This window comes from Thermobia domestica, chromosome 10 (assembly GCF_964235325.1).
Source record: "Thermobia domestica chromosome 10, izTheDome1.hap1.1, whole genome shotgun sequence".
Lineage (NCBI taxonomy): Eukaryota > Metazoa > Arthropoda > Insecta > Zygentoma > Lepismatidae > Thermobia > Thermobia domestica.
Window position 1 is genome coordinate 219,141,926 of NC_137463.1, and position 19,304 is coordinate 219,161,229.

The 19,304-nt window shown below is 37.1% G+C and overlaps 1 protein-coding gene across 2 annotated transcripts in view; it reads left to right on the forward strand.

Annotated features, from left to right (window-relative positions):
- Window positions 1-19,304, forward strand: part of LOC145662997 (fatty-acid amide hydrolase 2-A-like) — a 124,387-nt gene that overhangs the window by 38,964 nt on the left and 66,119 nt on the right. For both annotated transcript variants that reach the window (XM_081729108.1, XM_081729107.1), the window contains exons 3-4: window positions 12,262-12,481; window positions 18,640-18,857. In XM_081729108.1, coding sequence (XP_081585234.1) covers window positions 12,262-12,481; window positions 18,640-18,857 — 438 coding nt within the window. The remainder of the gene's footprint in view (window positions 1-12,261; window positions 12,482-18,639; window positions 18,858-19,304) is intronic.

Sequence of the window (19,304 nt, forward strand, 5' to 3'; positions counted from 1 at the left end):
TTACAGAACTAGCGGAAGGAATGAAGGAAAGCGGAAATAGGTAGACTTTCTAAATGTCATATATGCCACGTGTAAGTAAGAATACTCCAGCTATCATGGTGAATGCAGGCAATTGAGATTCTGTATTATTTGTTCTGTACTTACTAATAATTTTAACTGTACCTAGGTATTATTACTCTGTGGTTAGAAGAACTTTTATTTGTCGATCAATGACTTAGAAAAGTATCATAGCCGCCTGAAAATCCAATGTAATATATGGATATACCTATTATATGGAATTTTAAGCGTACACTTACCTTGCAAGAATATTATAACTGACATTGAGAATTCGTATTGGATTTTATTTTTTGCTATAAGGAAAGTTTTACGCTGTACACTTGACATTTATACCAAGTAACAAACAATGTGTTATATTTCCTTAAATTTTCATGAAAATAGTTTCGTGGGCATTATGGATTTTCTAACATTTTCATGAGTAGAAGTGCTGCCATCTGTCATTCTTATATTCACTATATTCCTCTTCGTCGCCAACTGTATTTCCATACCTCATAACTAGTTATAAATAATTTATGCTACACTTTATTATCCATCATAAGAATCATATCTGTACAATAAAAAAGAAATGTTTATGTAAAACCAGTTGTTTGGCAACTATACATAAAACAACATTAATTGTGTGTTAGTGAAATGACTCATCCCCATGTCATAGTTGACTAAACGACTACCATTTTAACACTCCAAACTACAATGGAGTTGGTAGCATCAGACTTGTGTCCAAACTTAAGACAACTCGTGTATCAAAGAGTCATTGCGTTTAATTGACGCAACCATTTTTAATACATATATTCTCTCTTTTTCTACAGTGGTGCTTTTGTTAAGAGCTTGGGAAACTGTTTTTTTTTTTCGGTTTCCCTGACGAATGTAATGGAAACCATGAAAATAATGCACCAGACATCAGAGATACGTGCAGATAGTGGTTTATAATACATCTTGAATAAGTATTCGTGATGCGACATTATAACAATTATGTCAATAACTAGAGGTTTGTGTGGATATCATCCACTTACGTACCGCAGCCCCAACTTGTACGTATATCGGCATCGAAATCTACATGAGCAAATCTCTATCCACAGCCGCAGAAAATTAGATAACAGATGTAAGCAGCTTATTTGTTCTGTAACAATTATGGTTTTAAATAATACTAAACATATTATAAATATTTCCTTCATAATTTTGTAAATTCTATGATATGATATGAATCAAATTCAAGCTAAACATTAAATGCAGCCTTTTTCGATTGTAAATCAACTGCGCTAGACAAAATGCAATAAAATGTATGCAAACAAATGACGAAATTAATGAAAACAGAATTTGTTCTAAAAACGGGAGAAGAAGAAAACGGAAGAGAGTAGAAGTGTAAACAATATGTATGGTTTCTAAATGTAATAGATTTCATGTAATTACGAATAATGTTGTATTATAATATTAAGATTACAAGTTGCGTTTCGTATACATGTTGGCGTAGGAGACGGTTTCGAATCCCAGTAGGACCACAAAATTGCGGCAAAAATTTTGCCTTGGATTCGAAATATACGGTAGCTTTTATAACAGAACGAGTATTACGACACATTTTCTTTTTAATAGTAATAAAACCAGTATTAAATCTTCGTGTATTGAGATCAGAACAAGGTTTTTGGAGAGAAAGAAGCAGCGGGCCATTTAAAAGGGTAAGGAGGGCAACTGCCCCCCCTGGGTTTGAGAATCACATGATTTTCAATAAATTGTATACTATAATACTAATACAAAACGTAAAACTCGTATGTCGATGGACAATCTTGCCCCAGCTCCTAGCAAAATCTGAAATTATGTACTGAAAAGAAACACCTAGTAAAAAGAATGATTTTTTAAAATACCTCATCATTTTTAGTTCTCAAACAATAATACATGAAGTAAAATAATGATGTGTACACTAAGAAAAAAATGTAAGTGGCGTACTTAAAAAGGTAGGCGACATGCGTAATTCCTGTGGTTTTTGGACTTAACGTACCGGTACACCAGACTGAAAACCATGTTTTATAATACTTTCCGTATAAGTGTTCTATCTATACGTGCTTTCCGTATGAAACAATATAGGCGGTCATGATCTCACATACAGATGGACGTATAAAACATATAGCTGAGGAATGTAACATAGGTATATGCATGTGATATACGGAAAATTGTTATAGTCCAAAAGGTATAACGTCGTTGGCTTCCCGCGCTTGGACATGTTCGTCACTGGGGGTGTGGTAACAGGGTAGCCAATCGCCACCAACCGTCTACTGCACTCAGCGAGCCACGAGTAACCAAGCTGGTCATTTCCCATAAACGTCACTACAACTTTTCGCGGGAACCAATTATGTTATGATACCGTACTTTAGATGTCAGATATCCTGCAACTGCATTATGTAACATCTAAGGGCACTGTGTATGTAGCACATGCTCCATACTGATTTCTGTAGTAAGCACTAGGATTCCGTATATTTGTACAATATACCGCTGTCTGGAGAACGGATTTTTCTCAGTGTATCGGTCTTGCCTTCGTTCAATATTACATTTATAAACTGAGTTATTTCATGGAGGTGAAGGTCTATCATTTCATCCATTCAAAATCTGATATGAGAGACAAAAATTTGCTATTCCTTGGATTCATCATGTTGCTGTATCTTCTGTTGGTTTTTGCGAATTTGGACAATTTCTGGATTATTTCGAAGGAAACATGTAAAGTCAGAAAAAGTATATTTTGAAACTGAGGAAAAAGAGGGAAGATTATTTTTGTTTCTTTCAAGCTGTAAACTGAATTGTATAACTCTCAGCGCAACATCATGCTTAATGGTGCTTCACTTGTGGAAGTTCTGTTTGATTGTTTTTTTTAGACAAACACTTCCCTGTTTTATAAACAATACTATGAGTTATTCAGATACATTTGCATTGACTATTTTATAAATTTACTTAAGCTTTGATTTTTAACAGTAACCATTTCCATTTTTCACTATTTTATACTCGTGAAGCTAGCACAAGAACGATGGATCAAGATAATGACACATACGTAAATAATGTCTCGAAAACAGATTTGAATTTCTGAAAAGCTATTAATAATTTTGCAGTGGAAAGAGTAATAAGAAATATTACATTATCGCCATTAATAGAGATTTCACCTGAAAGTGGTATCAAATACAAGAAGTGTGTTTTTTCAGTTACAAAGTGATTCCATCTACGTTTAGAATACATGGACAGCTTCTATAATCGCACCGGGTGACATCCAGAAGTCCTAAACGGCAGAAGTCCTAAAAATATAGGCACTAGCCCTAAATTTTAGGACTTCTGCAGTTTAGGACTTCTGCCGCGATATGATTTTTAGGACTTCTGGCGTTTAGGACTTCTGCCTTTTAGGACTTGTGTCGTTTAGGACTTCTGCCTTTTTCATTCACTTGCTTTAGTTCTGAAATTCGCCACCACCACACGAAATTGGGACGATGCAGCAACTAGTTGGCAATAATGTTACGAACGTAGCTAATTCCAACAATAACAGCTATATTTGTACTACTAAGATTATTATTATCACTACCTGTTCTGCACTTATACACGAGTTACATAATACAACCTATTTCATTCTAAGAATTAATTACATAATTAGTTAAGAAATTAGTTTCTTTCGAATGGAGATACGAGAATCCCAAGACAAATTCCTAAAACAAAAATAAATAAATAAATAAAATGTTTAAAAAGGATATTTTACCAGACTTCTGAAACCAAGCAAACATTTAAAATTGCAATATATACTATGCGAAGCTTATTTTATTAAGAGTAGGACAAAAGTCCACCAAAGTTTACTTAATTAGGACAAAAGCTCATTAGACATTTCACGAGTGAACATTAAATACCAACTGTATACATAAAGAACGCAGTAAATTTAAAATTGAACAAAGAACATTTATTATGCAATACAGTGGGTGACATTCATAAGTCCTAAACGGCACGAGTCCTAAAAATATAGGCACTAGACCTAAATTTTAGGTCCTGTGCCATTTCTGAAGAAATTACTACATAGTCATTTAGGGGTGTGGCCTGCAATTTTTTCTAGGGGAGCAGGCTTTTTATATATTAAAAGAAAATCAAAAGTTTATTTCCAGATTACGAAAGCTTCAATAAGACAATAAATTTATACATATTACACCTGTACATAAATACATACTATTATTATATTTCCAGTTAGTTCCTTTTTCAAACCTGAACCTTGACAGACTGTAAGTTTAAAACCACAGCTTGTGGGAAATGTATGAATAAGTTATAAGAAATCGGAAACTGTTCATGGAAGTCCATTTGTTTGACTGTATTTATCTTCTGTACTCTTATATAAAAGAGTAAAGATGAGTGATTTTTTGGGCATACTACTACAAGTAGAGTCGTTAAATTTTAATTATAAAATGTAATTTTCTTATGAAAGCAGGACATAATAAAGAATTTTTGGAAATAAGTATCGTAAAAAGGGTGGGGCAAGATTTTTTTTAAAGGGTAGTGTATCTCGCAAGTTTCTGAAGCTAGTAAAATGAAACTTGGCATATAAACTTTCCTGTTTAAAAAACTGAAAATTGATCACATAAAAGGGAAAGAGCAAAGGGAGCACTTTTTTAATGTTCGAATTCCCCATTACTTACTCAGAAAATATGTAAATAAATTAAGGAAGGATTGTTTAAGTTAGATGCGTGAAACTCGGTATTTAAACTTTTAACTAAAAGTAATAAAATACTATATGTTTCAGCGTCATGAAAATTACACATGTACACACATACACTGCATGAGTGCATAAATTTGAGCAGCGACAAATATATTAGAGAATTTAACATGTGAAACTTCCGTTCGTTATTCTTAAAGACTAGCAGAATACCCGTTCTTCACACGGGGAGAATAGTTTCATTTTCGGTATACGGAGCATCAAAACTGTCCCCAGTGAACCTAGGGATCCCAAAACTATGAGTTTGACACTAGTATCAGTCATTTTCACTTACTATTACATGTCATCCTCTCCCTTTAGGAGTAATAATGGGGGCTGAATTTGGATTTAAACGGCATCGGAAGTGTCACTGTTCATTTCAGCCACCCAGAAAAGTATGGATTCGACACTGATATCGACCATTTTCGACCATTTTTATATACCCACATCTTCTTCCCCCACAAGTTGCGGTGCTGAATTTGGATTTAAATGTAATCGGAAGTGTCACTGTTCATCTCAGGACCCCAAAAACCATGAATTCAACACTAGTATCGGGGTCATTTTGGATCATATATATATATATATATATATATATATATATATATATATATATATATATATATATATATATATATATATATGGTCTAGGAATTAATTCGTGCGTTGGTACGCACACATTGAAGCTGTAGTACAAACACAAAATACATAAATACCTTAAGAAAAATATTGTCCATCGCTAGCCACCACTTTCGCCCATCTGTCAGGCAATGTACGGATTCCGTGGCGAAAGAAGTCCTCATCCTTGGAAGCGATCCAGTCAGAGACTCATGTTTCGATATCTTCTGAAGAAGTAAACCGCTGTCTAATCAAATCGTTGTTCATGCAATCGAACAAGTATTAGTCCGAAGGAGCAACGTCTGGTGAATACGGCGGGTGAGGTAAAACTTCCCATCCGACATTTTCTAAATAGGTTTTGACCGGTTTTGCGACATGTGGGCGAGCGTTATCATGTTGAACAATAAGTTTATCATGTCTGTTCTCCCATTCTGGTCGTGTTCTGGCCAGAGCTTGCTTCAAACGCATTAATTGTCGTCGATAACGTTCTCCATTCATAGTTTCACCCGGTTGCAGCAGCTCATAGTACACCACACCTTTCATATCCCACCATATGCACAGCATAACCTTTGCACAGTGAATATCTCGTTTTGGTTGTGATGGACCTGGTTCACCTGGTTTCACCCAGGCCTTTTTTCGTTTAGGGTTCTCGTAATGAATCCACTTCTCATCACCCGTAATAATTCGATGCAGAAACCCCTTTCTGCTCTGTCGTTGAAGCAGCAATTCGCAAATGGTTTTTTGTCTTTCAACGTCTCTGTCTTTCAATTCATGTGGAACCCAATGTGACATCTTTTGAATCATTCCCATGGCTTTCAAGCGTTTGGAGACTGTTGTTTGATCAACGCCTAATGCTGCTGCAAGTTGTTCCTGCGTTTGACACGAATCCTGCTCGAGCAATGCTGTCAATTCTTCGTCTTGAAATTTTGTTGGCTGTCCAGCTCGCTCTTGGTCTGCCAAGCCGAAATCACCACTTCTAAACCGTGAAAACCACTTCCGACACGTTCGCTCAGCTAGAGCATGGTCACCATACACTTCCACCAAAATACGATGACTTTCAGTCGCACTTTTCTGCATGTTAAAGTAATGCAGCAGGACACCCCGCAAAAACACTTTATCAGGCACAAATTGCGCCATGTTCACTTAACTACAAACTGGTGTTGTTGACGCTTTAATCCACTGCCCTATACTACGAACGATACGCGATGACAGGGGTTTGCAACACATGTGTGGATACACGGAACTGTGGGACGCTCCGTTCGTTGCGCCATCTCTTGTCCACCCGCACGAATTAATTCCTAGACCAAATATATATATATATCCGCCTCCAAGTTGCGGGGATGCATTTGGATTTAAACTGCATCGGAAGTGTTACTGTTCACCTCAGCGACCGCAAAAACTATGGATTCGATACTTATAGCGGTCATTTTCGATCATTTTATACATCTTCCTCTCCTTCCCCCAAGTTGCAGTGCTGAATTAGAATTTAAGCTTCATCGGAAATGTCAGTGTTCATCTCAGCAACCCCGAAAACTATGGGTTTGACACTAAGATCGATAATTTTTAATATATATCCGCACTTCCTTCCTCCAAGTTGCACCTTCAAAGTGAAATGATAAAACCATTTCAGGCCCGAACCTCATCTATGTTGAAAGTTTTTGTCGAGATCAGTCTGGTGGTTTAAGTGTTGTTAAGTTACAAATATAGTTACTTTCATTTATATATATAGTTACATTCTTTCATTTCTAGTCTAGTTAGTTACATTCTAGTATATTTTCATTTATATATATATTTATAAAAAACTCAGCTATTGCTTCTGGACTATTTCAATGGTTCGTTCTTTAATACATCCCTTCCTCAACAATGGTTGCGGAATTGATTAAACGTAATGTTCTTGTATTAAATAAATTTATTTTAAATATATCTTTCTCATTAATTTCAATTAAGTTGCTTTTCAAAGATCCTCTAAAATTTCAGTGACGCACTATGGGCTATAAGCCATTAACTTCTATGGCCACCCTGCTACAAACTACACACTTAAATATTCGATAAAGCATTTCAGTAGTAATTAGTTGCACAATACCAATATGAACGTATTTAATTCCAATGGTAACAACTATGTTAGTAACACTAAAATTATTATTAATAATGATAACGAGTAAGAGTAGTTAATTACGAGTATGACAAATATTTGCTACAGAAAGACTTCTGTACAAGACTTCTGTATGTAAAAATTATTTTACTTCAAAACAACACAAGGAAAAGAAAATTTATGACGCACATAACTAATACACAATATTATATGTTACTAATATGAGGTCAATGGTGTGGAAATAGAGAAAAACAGACATTATGAAAGATCTGGGAATCACATTTGGTAGGAAGTTAAAATTTTGTCAACATAGAAATATATCATGGAAAGAGCAAGAAAGGACAATAGGCTTCATTTATTTATTTATTTATTTATTTATTATTTCAGAACGATAGAATATGTATTTATACAAATAACTTGTAAGAACTAAGGCTCTGTAATATGAAACAGTATATCTAAAACTTTGACTAACAGATTGACAGTATTCTTCTTACGGACGCGATGGTAGCGCCACAAGAGATTTTTAAGACTTCTACCTTTTAGGACTTCTGCAGTTTAGGACTTCTGCCGTTTACGACTTGTGCCGCGAAATGATTTTTAGGACTTCTGCCGTTTAGGACTTCTGCCTTTTAGGACTTCTACCATTTAGGACTTGTGCCGCGAAATAATTTTTAGGACTTGTGCATTTTAGGTCTAATGCCGTTTAGGTCTTGTGCCTTTCAGGACTTCTGCCGTTTAGGACTTCTGCCGCGTCCCCATCGCACCAAGTGGGTAAGAACCGTGCCTACTCTACAAAACGTAATAACTCTTCTTCTTCACAACACACATTCTTATAAAACTCACAACAGGAATGCCATATCGAATTGCCATCTTTGAATACGGGGAACTAATTTCCTCATTATACTCTAATGTCTGACATCAGCATGCTCCACTCAAAATAGTACCAACAACACGCAGCTTTTCACATTTTAAAATATCATATTAAACTAGTTTAGTTAGCGTGAATTTTACGAAAAAATCACTATTTCTTTCCTGTAGATTTTACAGTTTTCATATTTCAGGACCTACTCTCTGACATTTAACCCTGAGTTCTCTGCGGAGACTTTGTTAGGCGTTTTACCGAGTTAATGAGTATAGTGAAGATCGGAATATGACTTAGATTTCGTGCCTTTATTTAACATTTGATTGTTAGGGGAAAAAAGGTGCATAAGGTCAGGGAAATTAACATTACAAATTTTGTACCAGAACTAAAAATTTCAAGTTAATTTCTTTTGTATAACTTCATGCGCATTCTATTATTCGAAATATTTTTTCAACAAATTCAAACAACTGAAAAGAAATTTTACCAAATATTGAACACACCGTTGTAATGTACTAAAATTTCACTTGAAATGTCCATTCTGATAAAAGACTTCTAAACTTTACAATGAATTTTCTGCGAAACCATCTGAATTTTCAAGAGTAAGTATACATATATTTTCCGTAGAAATTTCTCAGCATATTTGTTAAAACAGTCCCTTTCAGATTGATAAAAATGTGCTTAGTTCAGTGAGACTTTAAAATACTAAGGGATCATTATCGAGACAATCGTAATGTGTATACACTAGTATGTTGACATATATTTGTAAAATAGACGAGTCCGAATGGGAAAACAGTCTGAATAGCTTATATATATATATATAACTTTACAGCGCTTTCAAAGTATTCTAATAATATGTTAGAACAAGAATAAGATAAATTCTACTGGTAATCTTTACCAAACCTATATTAAATTCCACAAACACAGAATATTCTACACTCTGCTGACAACTAATATTACCGTTGTTCAGACATAATTTCCGGAGAAACATTACTAGAAAACAGTCGTGCATAACATACATATCCATAATGAATTTACATTAAGCTGGAAACTTTATCGTTTCAAGACAGATGATGATTACTCGGGGAATCTTGTTTTTGTACTTTGTAGACAGTCTTTATGCATCTTCATACAAAATGCTGACTTGAATTTGAACATTTATTGGTAGTGAGAATCAGTTTCTGTTTGCTCACTGAACTTTTTTTATTCAGAAAGGACTTTAACGAAAACTTAGAAACTTAGATATTACTGTGGAAATAGAGATAGATATTGCAGTGGAAATTGAAACTAAAACTTTTCTCTGGACATAACTGCAGCAAACCAATGACGTTTTAATGGTACCTATTTGAGACGTCAGAGTTTGCTTGTTTTAAGGAGAGCATAAGTTTAGTGTTTTACACAAGTCGCAGTGTCACATATACACCACGTAAAGAAGTTAGGTTTATATCAGTAGCGTAGCCAGGATGTGTGTTTCGGGGGGGAGTGCTGTTATAGGTACATATAGAAAAATTACAAACAAAAAATATATCAACATAAAAATATATATAAAAAATTACAAACATCAAAGTACCAAAGTACATTGCCGGACCTCTTTGGGGGGAGGGGGAGCCGGCCCCTCTGGGCCTCCCCTGCCCTACGCCACTGGTTTATATGACGTGAAATTTTCTCAATATTGAAACTAAAAGTGATAGATTTATACTTCTTTTGACTTGACTTTCAATGAAACTGAAATATTTCAGTATACTGTCCCACGATTATACCTTTTAGAGTAAGGGAGACGGATAATTAAGGGAAGTTAATGACGATGGAAGAATTGGTGAAGTGAGAATTTTGGGAGGACACGGGAATATCCCGAGAAATCACGAGAATATCCCACACACACGATGTTGCCCACCTCAAATTTGTCCAGAGACCGAACCAGGAACCCTACACACCAGAGGTAAGCGCTCTACGACTTCCGGTTTAGTAGAGGGATGTAATATATTCTTGGGACGCTTAAATTGATTGCAGATAACCGTTTCTCACTATATATTACCGTTCTTACTCTATAGCGATCAATATTAAAACTGAAAATGTTTGACGTCTGCTACTTCCGGTTTTAATAAAGGATTAAGGGACAAGATGGACCTATTTTTAGAACGCTAAAACTATCCCAAGAAAACCGTTTCTCACTATCTCGTATCATTTTTACTGTATGTAGATCAATATTGACACCGAAAATTGTAGTGAGTTTCTATCACTTCCGGTTTTAGTAGAGAGTTAAGGATGGAAATTGTATTCTTGGAGGAAAGGGGGGGCTTAATTATTTGCAGGAAACCAGTTCTAACTAGCCATTACTATATTTTTGCTGTATGGTAATCAACGTTTAAAGCGGAAGTGGTTGATTTCTACCACTTCTTGTGGGCGGATCGTTGAACTGGTTTCCTAACTTTTAATCCTCGAAATGCTGACCAAAATTGATGGTGATCTATCAAGTAGCTTTCGATATTTTGCGTTTCTCAGACGAACAGACGGGCACAAAGTTAAACTAAAATATTAAACAAATAAATTCCCAAATATGACTCATGCGTTTTTGTTTATATATCATATAGAAATATTTCATTAATATCCTCAGTATATGACAAGTCACTTCTCATGATAAACTCCACAAGAGAGAGTTTATTTTCGGAGATAAATTTTCTTCACACGGAGTTTTCTGAAAATGCCTTATAGTTTTGTTTGTATTTCACTAATATATATGTTTTTTCAATAATAGCTGTAGCAAAGTTGAAGATATTGCAGAGAGAAAGTTTAGTGTGGTTGCCCATACTTCTTATTAATCGAGTAATAGGGCTGAGAAAGACTGAACCTATATTTTTTTTAAAAAAGTTTCTCACTCTCATTTTTAGTTTTTCCTCGGTTATGTTTAACATTAAAACGTAAGTGATAGATTTATTACAACTTCCAGTGGGAATAGAGATACAAGGGCGGAGACAAAATCTGTTCATCAGACGCTGAATAAGTATCAGAAAGCCGACATATGTGGATGGAATGACGCCACATGGTGTCTTCATGTCTCGTATGAAGAGTCGAATGGCATGACATTTTCTCAGAGGAATCCCGCAGCTTCATGATGGCCACGTCTATGTTTCTCGGTACTGTGGCATCAGGTAGAGCGACGCTTGCATTCTGCATCGCCACACCGTCCGGCATTGAGTACCATGGTTTGGAGTGCCACAAGATTCTATGCCTGTTAGCGTCAAATTTGCATTGACAACTCTTTGACCAGCCAGCCTACATCCTGAGGCGTTGTGCCCGGTTCTGATTGCTTTATCGCAGGTTCTGTGTCAAACACACTTTTTAACAATACAGCGGACGTTTGATCTATGGTTGCACAACAGCTCGCACAGTATTGAAACCTCCCCTAGGGATGCGCACGAGACGAGTCGAGACAGAATTTTCCTGACAAAATTCGAGTCAAGACACGGCTCTTCCAATAGAAAAGTATACATTTTTCGAGTCGAGACATCACTTTTACAGCACATTTTCGAGACGAGACAGCCATAAATCTTGTCTCGTGCGCATCCCTAACCTCCCCTAACGAAAATCATCTTTGATAATTTATCGCCATACTTTAGAAGAACATGCAAGGTTTCATGCTCTATTTGCGTCGTCATATCGTAACCGTTCTGAACGCTCGTGATGGAACCCACAGGCTATTGACCATTGAATTATCTGCTTATTCTTCTTGAAGTTTCATTTTTAATGTTCAACACTGTAGTAGCTTACTTGAAGCGTTCTGTTCATATATTAGGCATGTGCAATCTCTTCTCACCTTTGTTTCTTAATCCCACCGCTTCCAGCATAGAGATTTCCTATTTCCTATGGAGATTTTATATATATATATATAACCTTAAAATGCTTGACTAAGGTTCGTGTAACTTCCTTGTTTGATTCTTGCAGGTCAGTAGTCAAGAAGTGGTGAAAGCCTTTGTGGCTAGAATTCGAGAGGTGAACCCTCTCCTAAACTGTATAGTGGACGAACGGTTTGAAGATGCTCTGGCTGAAGCGAAAAAAGTTGATGAACTTATTCGGTCTAACTCTTTCACACTCGAGGATTTGGAGAAGAATAAACCTTTTCTTGGAGTCCCTATAAGTATTAAAGAAAGTATAGCTGTTGAAGGTAAGTGCTATAATTCATTCCCTGATTGATCTTTCGTTCCTAACTTACGAGATTCCTATTTATAACTTAATATTTTATTTTCTACGATTCCAATTAATTTCGAAATTAAAAAATGTTATGTGCAAATTTATTTTTAAAAACGTACCGTATAAATTTATTGAAAAAGATAATCACATGATAATTGCATGTCTAAAATAGTTATGAGTATTATCTGCCACTCTGCTGTCTTTATTGGATAGTTGGTGAATTATGTCATAGTGTCGATTAGGTTAAGATTACTGGACTCATTTTCTTTCCTTTTTAATTTTTTCAACCTGATATAAGCGCTTCGATATCTTTAAAGATGATTAGTCCAGAGTTTCAATATAGGGTCTTGGTGGCTCAGTAGTAGAGCGCTCATGTGTGGTGAGAATAATCCCCAGTGGTTTTTGAGTCTATGAACTTATGGGGAACACCATCGTATACATAAGTTTTCTTGGAGTTCTCCCGTTTCCTCCCACATTCTCATTCCACCATTTTTTTCATAATCGTCGAGTTTCATTAATCATCCGTCTCTTTTGGCCTAAAGGGCATAATCGTTGGATGTAAAACTGAAAGGGTTTCATTTTGACAATGAGTTCCTGATTGCACGCTTATATTATGAATAGCCAAGTCAACGTGTTATTCTGCTCTCGGGAGTATAATAGTTTAGAATTTAATAAATAATAATAATAGTCTGTCGCAAGAGATTGGTCAATTCAGATCAAAAAGTTATGGACGATGTAATAAGCTAAGTTTTCCTTTTAAAGTGTATTTTTATAATCTTGGATATAGCCAGTGGTGGTATTCAGCCGGTTTGCTAGAACCGGTTGTTGAAATATTTCAAGTTCGCTAAACCATTTGTTATACCCAGACATAACAGTAAATTTTACCCAGTTATACCCAGGAACAAGTAAATTTTAGTTTGTTTACCTTTGTTCGTAGAAATTCTTACAGCTACAGGATTAAATATATGATCTCTCAGAGTAAGCGATTATGTGTTAATTACGAATGGTTAGATATCAAGAATGAGAACTGGGATCACGTGAGTATAGTGGTGAGTGTTATTTATATTTGAAACGCATACATACCATTATCCATAATTGTTGATCCATTGTTGGATTAAGGTCTTACCAATACTTTTTGACAAACATCTATTTTGGATAATTCTTTTCCAAGATATTCGTATTGCTACCTAATTTCATCCCAACACCTTGTATTAGAATGCTATGTAGGTCCCTACTTGTTACTTGTGGTATCGAGTGAAAAATTTGCTTTTGTCTATATATACGACGCGCATCCAGAAACTAAGTTTCCCACGCGTCCCATAGCTAGGAAACCGTATGTTGCGCGAAGCGACTGCGTGTACGTGAGAGAGTAAGGTCCTAACATGGCACATGCGCCAGCGGAACTTCCCTAGTTTTCTCAGTAGCATCGTGGCAGTGGTTGAAAATGGACGTTCCTATTCCAGCTCCCGCCGCGTGTGAAGTATGAGCAGTGATAAAGTTTTTGAATGCATAGGGCAAGCGCCGATTGAAATTCATCGTCAGCTGTATCGTTGCAAAAATGTCAATGCTGACCCTGTGCACCTTGCTTTGTGTTCTAGAGTCAGTTACTTCAACACAAAACTTCTTGATCAACAAGTACTCCGTGACAGTGGTGTGCAATAAGGAGCGGAAAATCTGCAGGGACTGCTTGCTCATGCCGATAGGCCCATGAACCTGGCACAGCTGACGATGGATTTCGATTGGTGCTATGCCCTGTGCACTCAAAAACTTTATCACTGCTCGCACTTCACACGTGGCGGAAGCTGGAATAGGAACGCCAATCTTCAATCACTGTCACGACACAACTGAGAGCGTTAGGGAAGTTCTGCTGGCGCTTGCGCCATGTTTGGACCTTACTCTCTCACGTACACGCAGTCACTTCGCGCAACATACGGTTTCCTAGCTATGGGACGCGTGGGAAACTTACTTTCTGGATGCGACTCGTATATAACCGGTTGTTAAAAAATTAAAATAACATCGCTGGATATAGCCAAGCATTTTGTCTTGTTTTTTCATGATATAAGTAAGGTAAAAGGTGCTAGGAATGAGACTACTTGGCTATGGACACGCAACGTTATACGGAATACTGGCACATGCCTCTACATTGAATATTGCTGCTAGAATAGATACTGTGGGAATCAGATCAAGATGGTTAAGATAATCTAGGATTTTCTTATGGGCTCTCATGAATTGGAATCTATATGTCTAATTATGTGAATATGATAATGTAAGAATTAGGTAGATCTCAATTCATAAGGGAAACTCTCATTGGAATTGGATGTAATAAATATTTCTGAAGTAATTTGTGTATTTATGCTTGGTTTTATACAGATGCTTAACCCTAATATTAATGTGGAGGTACCCAGAAATGAATATAGTTAAGAGTAATTAGTTGACATAGTTACAGATTATACGTGCACAATAATATCTAATTTTGGCCCAGATTGAAATTCAAAAATAGGTATTTACAGTAAATGGTCAACGGAATTAGATTAAAAAAAATATATATACTTTCATTTGGAGTTTACAAACTTTCAACAACATGTAACATAGGCTACCTAAAATGGAAGTGAATAATGATTCCTCTTTAACTTAACATTACGGTAATTTATATATCCGCAATTAGAAACCTTTGAGAATTAACATTTTCTTAGCTGATTTACATGACTGCTAATATTGCAAGATTCTGTTTTAAAGTGTTAGGCACAATCGATGGCGAATGAAACGAAGGCTATGACGCTACGTTGCTGTGTGGTAAAGGGATGTGGCTAGACGCGAGAGAATGGTGAATTGCTCCTTTCGTGCATAAACTAAAGTGAGTATACAAAGATGTGGCAACACCGTAGAACTCTCAGTTGCTAACAGCGTTTGAAAGGGAATTCAGAGCGCCGTTTTCAAATGTCATCATAAATGTCATTGGCATGGTTATACGTTTCTTAGTGTTACAAGATTATAAATTCTCTGCCTCTCTTTGTACATAATACATAAACGAAGGGAAACGAATAACTTTGAATCCAGAATTAGTAACACTGTATGGCCGGTATTTGTTTCGGGCCGATTAGACATTGAGATGACTTTGCCCTTTAATAATAATGAAGCATTAAAGTTGTGTGGAATGTGTGCTCTTTGTGAAAGCATTTGATAAAAACGGTGACGTCCTATGACCTCCGAGATCCCCTGAAATCAGTGTGTGCAATTTGTCTCTGTGGCCAATCTATGGGAACATCTCGAAATCAAACAACATAGTACACGTCCTTCAAACATTGTTAAACTGAAGCAGGTTTAAAGAAGGATTCACTGGCGTTCCTCAAGACATAATACACTGAGCATTCCAAGAGTTTCCGAAACACTATCATAATGTAGATGCAGAGATGGGGCACATCTTTCTGATAAAGTGACATGTAAGTGCCATAGCTAATGCCATTATTAATCGCGTACTCTCTCCATGCATCCGAATCATTAAATGTATTCTTTCCTGTGTAGATTAGTATATTTTACATCAATTAAAATTTTTGTGTTTTCCTACGCCACCCTGTTCAAAACAGGATTGAAGTGACCCATAAGGCAAAGATAGGATAGCAGAAAGGGAAAGTAAATATAAAAAGCAGTTTGCTGAATTCTTAGGAATATATATATAAAGACACTCACAGAAGTGAGGGGACGGTTAGTGCTTGACAATACATGTCTGTGCGACAGAGAGTCGAGATATCTGCAAAGTGGGACTTCATAACAGTATTGTAAATAAAATTACAACATGTATAGGCCTATTCCAGAGATGTTCTCAATTCAAAAATAAAACTTCTGATATTCCATCCGTGTTTATTTTATTAGACTAATGTTTCAAACATACTGACTCTGTTTATCTTCACAGTTGAAGATTATAACTTGTGCTATCGTGTTAAAAAAAAATCCGTAATTAGCATAGCATTAGGTTCAAGCCTTGTATAGCTACCATGATTCATTGTGATTTTAATCATTAACTTAATATCGTTATAATTGCTAGCGAATTCTTATCGTTATGATTAGTTAAAAATATTTCTTAACTTGGCGTATTAGTCATTTCCACTTACAAGCTTTGTCTCCAGAAGTTAAATACGTTAAAGCTGAAGTAACAAACGTGATAATTAGTAGTTATTAATTTATTTATATAACTCTTGCAACTTACCATATTTCGTTTGTATTATATTATAAGGCCTAGACCTACAAATGTAACGATATGTAAATTACGACTGACCAATATCGGAGTTTTTATGGTGAAAATCTAGCCTGTCGTTGAATATACAGATGGTGATCAGAAAAATGGAAACACCTGAACGAAATTGCAACTTACCAGATTAATATGGTGTCGGGCCACCTTTTGCCTTCAGAACAGCCTTGATGCTACGTGGGATGGAGGCATAGAGGTCGTGAATGGTAGCAAGTGGAATTTTACACCATTCCTCGTGCAGGGCATCGGCCAGTTCTGTGAGAGAGGATGGAGGTGGAAATCGTCGCCGGAGTCGTGTTTCCAAGACGGACCACAGATGTTCAATTATGTTGAGATCTGGGGATTGGGCGGGCCAGGGGAGGTGTTGAACTTCATCCCGATGTTCCTCAAACCACGCTGCAACAACGCCAGCTGTGTGAATGGGTGCATTATTATCCTGGAAGATGGCGTCATTGTCCGGGAACAACATCCGGACCATAGGATGCAAGTGGTCTCCTAAAATTGCGACATAATCGTTGGCAGTGATTCGTCCGCTAAGTGTGACCCCAATGAAAATCATGATATGGCGGCCCACAGCATCACCGAGCCGCCGCCATGTTTCACAGTTGGGCGGAGACACTGCAGATCATAAGCTTCTTTGGGCGTTCTCCACACATAAACACGGCCCGTGGTTGGGAATAGGGTGAAGGATGACTCATCCGACCATATCACACGTTTCCAGTCCTCAACGGTCCAAGTTCCATGGTCGCCGCACCATTTGCGGCGTGCGAAAGCGTTATGGTCCCTGATGAGCGGTTTGGCCCGTGCAACACGACCCCGTAAGTTCATATCATGTAATTCGCGGCGGACTGTGATTGTCGAAACAGGGTGGGGGAGGTGCTGATTGAGTTCCTCCGTCACTTGCTCCGCAGTGGCACGACGGTTCTGCGTGACAATGCGCTTTAATACCCGGCGTGACCTGTTACTCATGATTTTCTTCCGCCCACTGTTCCGCTTCCCCGATGTGGTTTTCCCGTGTGTTGTGTAGGCCGTCATCACCTTCGACACTGTACTACGCGACACACCTGACACAGTAGCCACTGCCGTCACACTCACTCCACATAACCGCGCATCAACAATTTGCCCTCTTTGAAAATCTGAGAGGTCTCCCATTTTACACTACCTCCGTATGCTGCAGCCACTGGACACTGCTGTTCCACTGTGCCTGACGTAGTATGGAGACCGACCTAACACACCACCACCAGCGGTGCGGCGCTGCGGGCGCCACGACACCACTGCCAACCCATACATCTGACGTGTTGCCAAGTACAGGTGTTTCCATTTTTCTGATCACCATCTGTACATAACTGACAATTTTTGCTTTTGCCCTGGTATCTGCGAAGATTCGGCACTTATGAAATGAAATCGAATCAAATCTTTTAGTTTAACGTCCCACGATTATGCTCTTTCGTCTGAGAGAGACGAATGATTAAAGCAAGTGAATGAGATGGAAGAATTACTGGAATGTGAAAGTGGGAGGAAACGGAAATATCCGAGAAAATTCACGTACACGATGTTGTCCACCACAAACTTACTTAGTCGAGAATTGAACCAAGGACCCTACACACCAGAAATAATCACTCTACCACTGAACCACCGTGCCCCCTTCGATACCTATGCACAACATAGTTTGGAAGTTAAAATAAGAAGAAACACATTTTTTAGTTTTGTTACTTTTATACTTTTTTTAATATTACAAAAGCAATGTTTCTTAGTTAAGGATTAACTGTTCAGAAACATATTTTATTTCCTATAAAATCACATAGCTTGTGTTTGTATATACATGTTATTTTATGATTTATTTGAATGTAAAATATTAAATATATTACCGTTTCTGTTTCTCTTAGGCATGAGTCATTGTGTTGGGTCGTTGTCTAGGGAGAATTATAAGGCTATAAAAGATGCTGTTTCTGTACAGCTTGTTAAGAAATCTGGTGCCATTCCGATAGTAGTCACCAACACGCCAGAGTTATGCTTGTGCTGGGAAACCACGAATTTGGTCACCGGTCGAACCTACAATCCTTACGACATACGATACACACCAGGAGGATCTTCGGGAGGAGAGGTTAGTTTTTGCCATAATTTACTACTTCTTTTAAAGTTTTTAATCACTGGAGTAAGTGGAAACTTCTTATGTTTAATTGTGTGCAATAATCTTACTACAAAAATGGTTTATAAAGCCACTGTATAGATCATCAACATCATCATAGGTATTCTGCCATTTTTGGCAAGTCATTTGCCACAGCTGAGAAGTTTCTATGCTTCACGGTCTTCCGCTAACCTCTTCGTCTTCATGTATGGTCTTTCTGTTTTTATATCGTCCCATAATTGTAGCTTCCTTCGCACAGTCCCTCTCTTTTCTGCCACCATACCCTCTAGCACGTCCCTCATGATACAGTTTCTTCTCAGGCAATGTCCCAACCAGTTTCTCTTCCTCTTCTTAATAATACCTAAAAGTGTTCCCCACCATTTCTAACACCCTCTCATTCGTCTTCCGCTTTCAAATAATTCT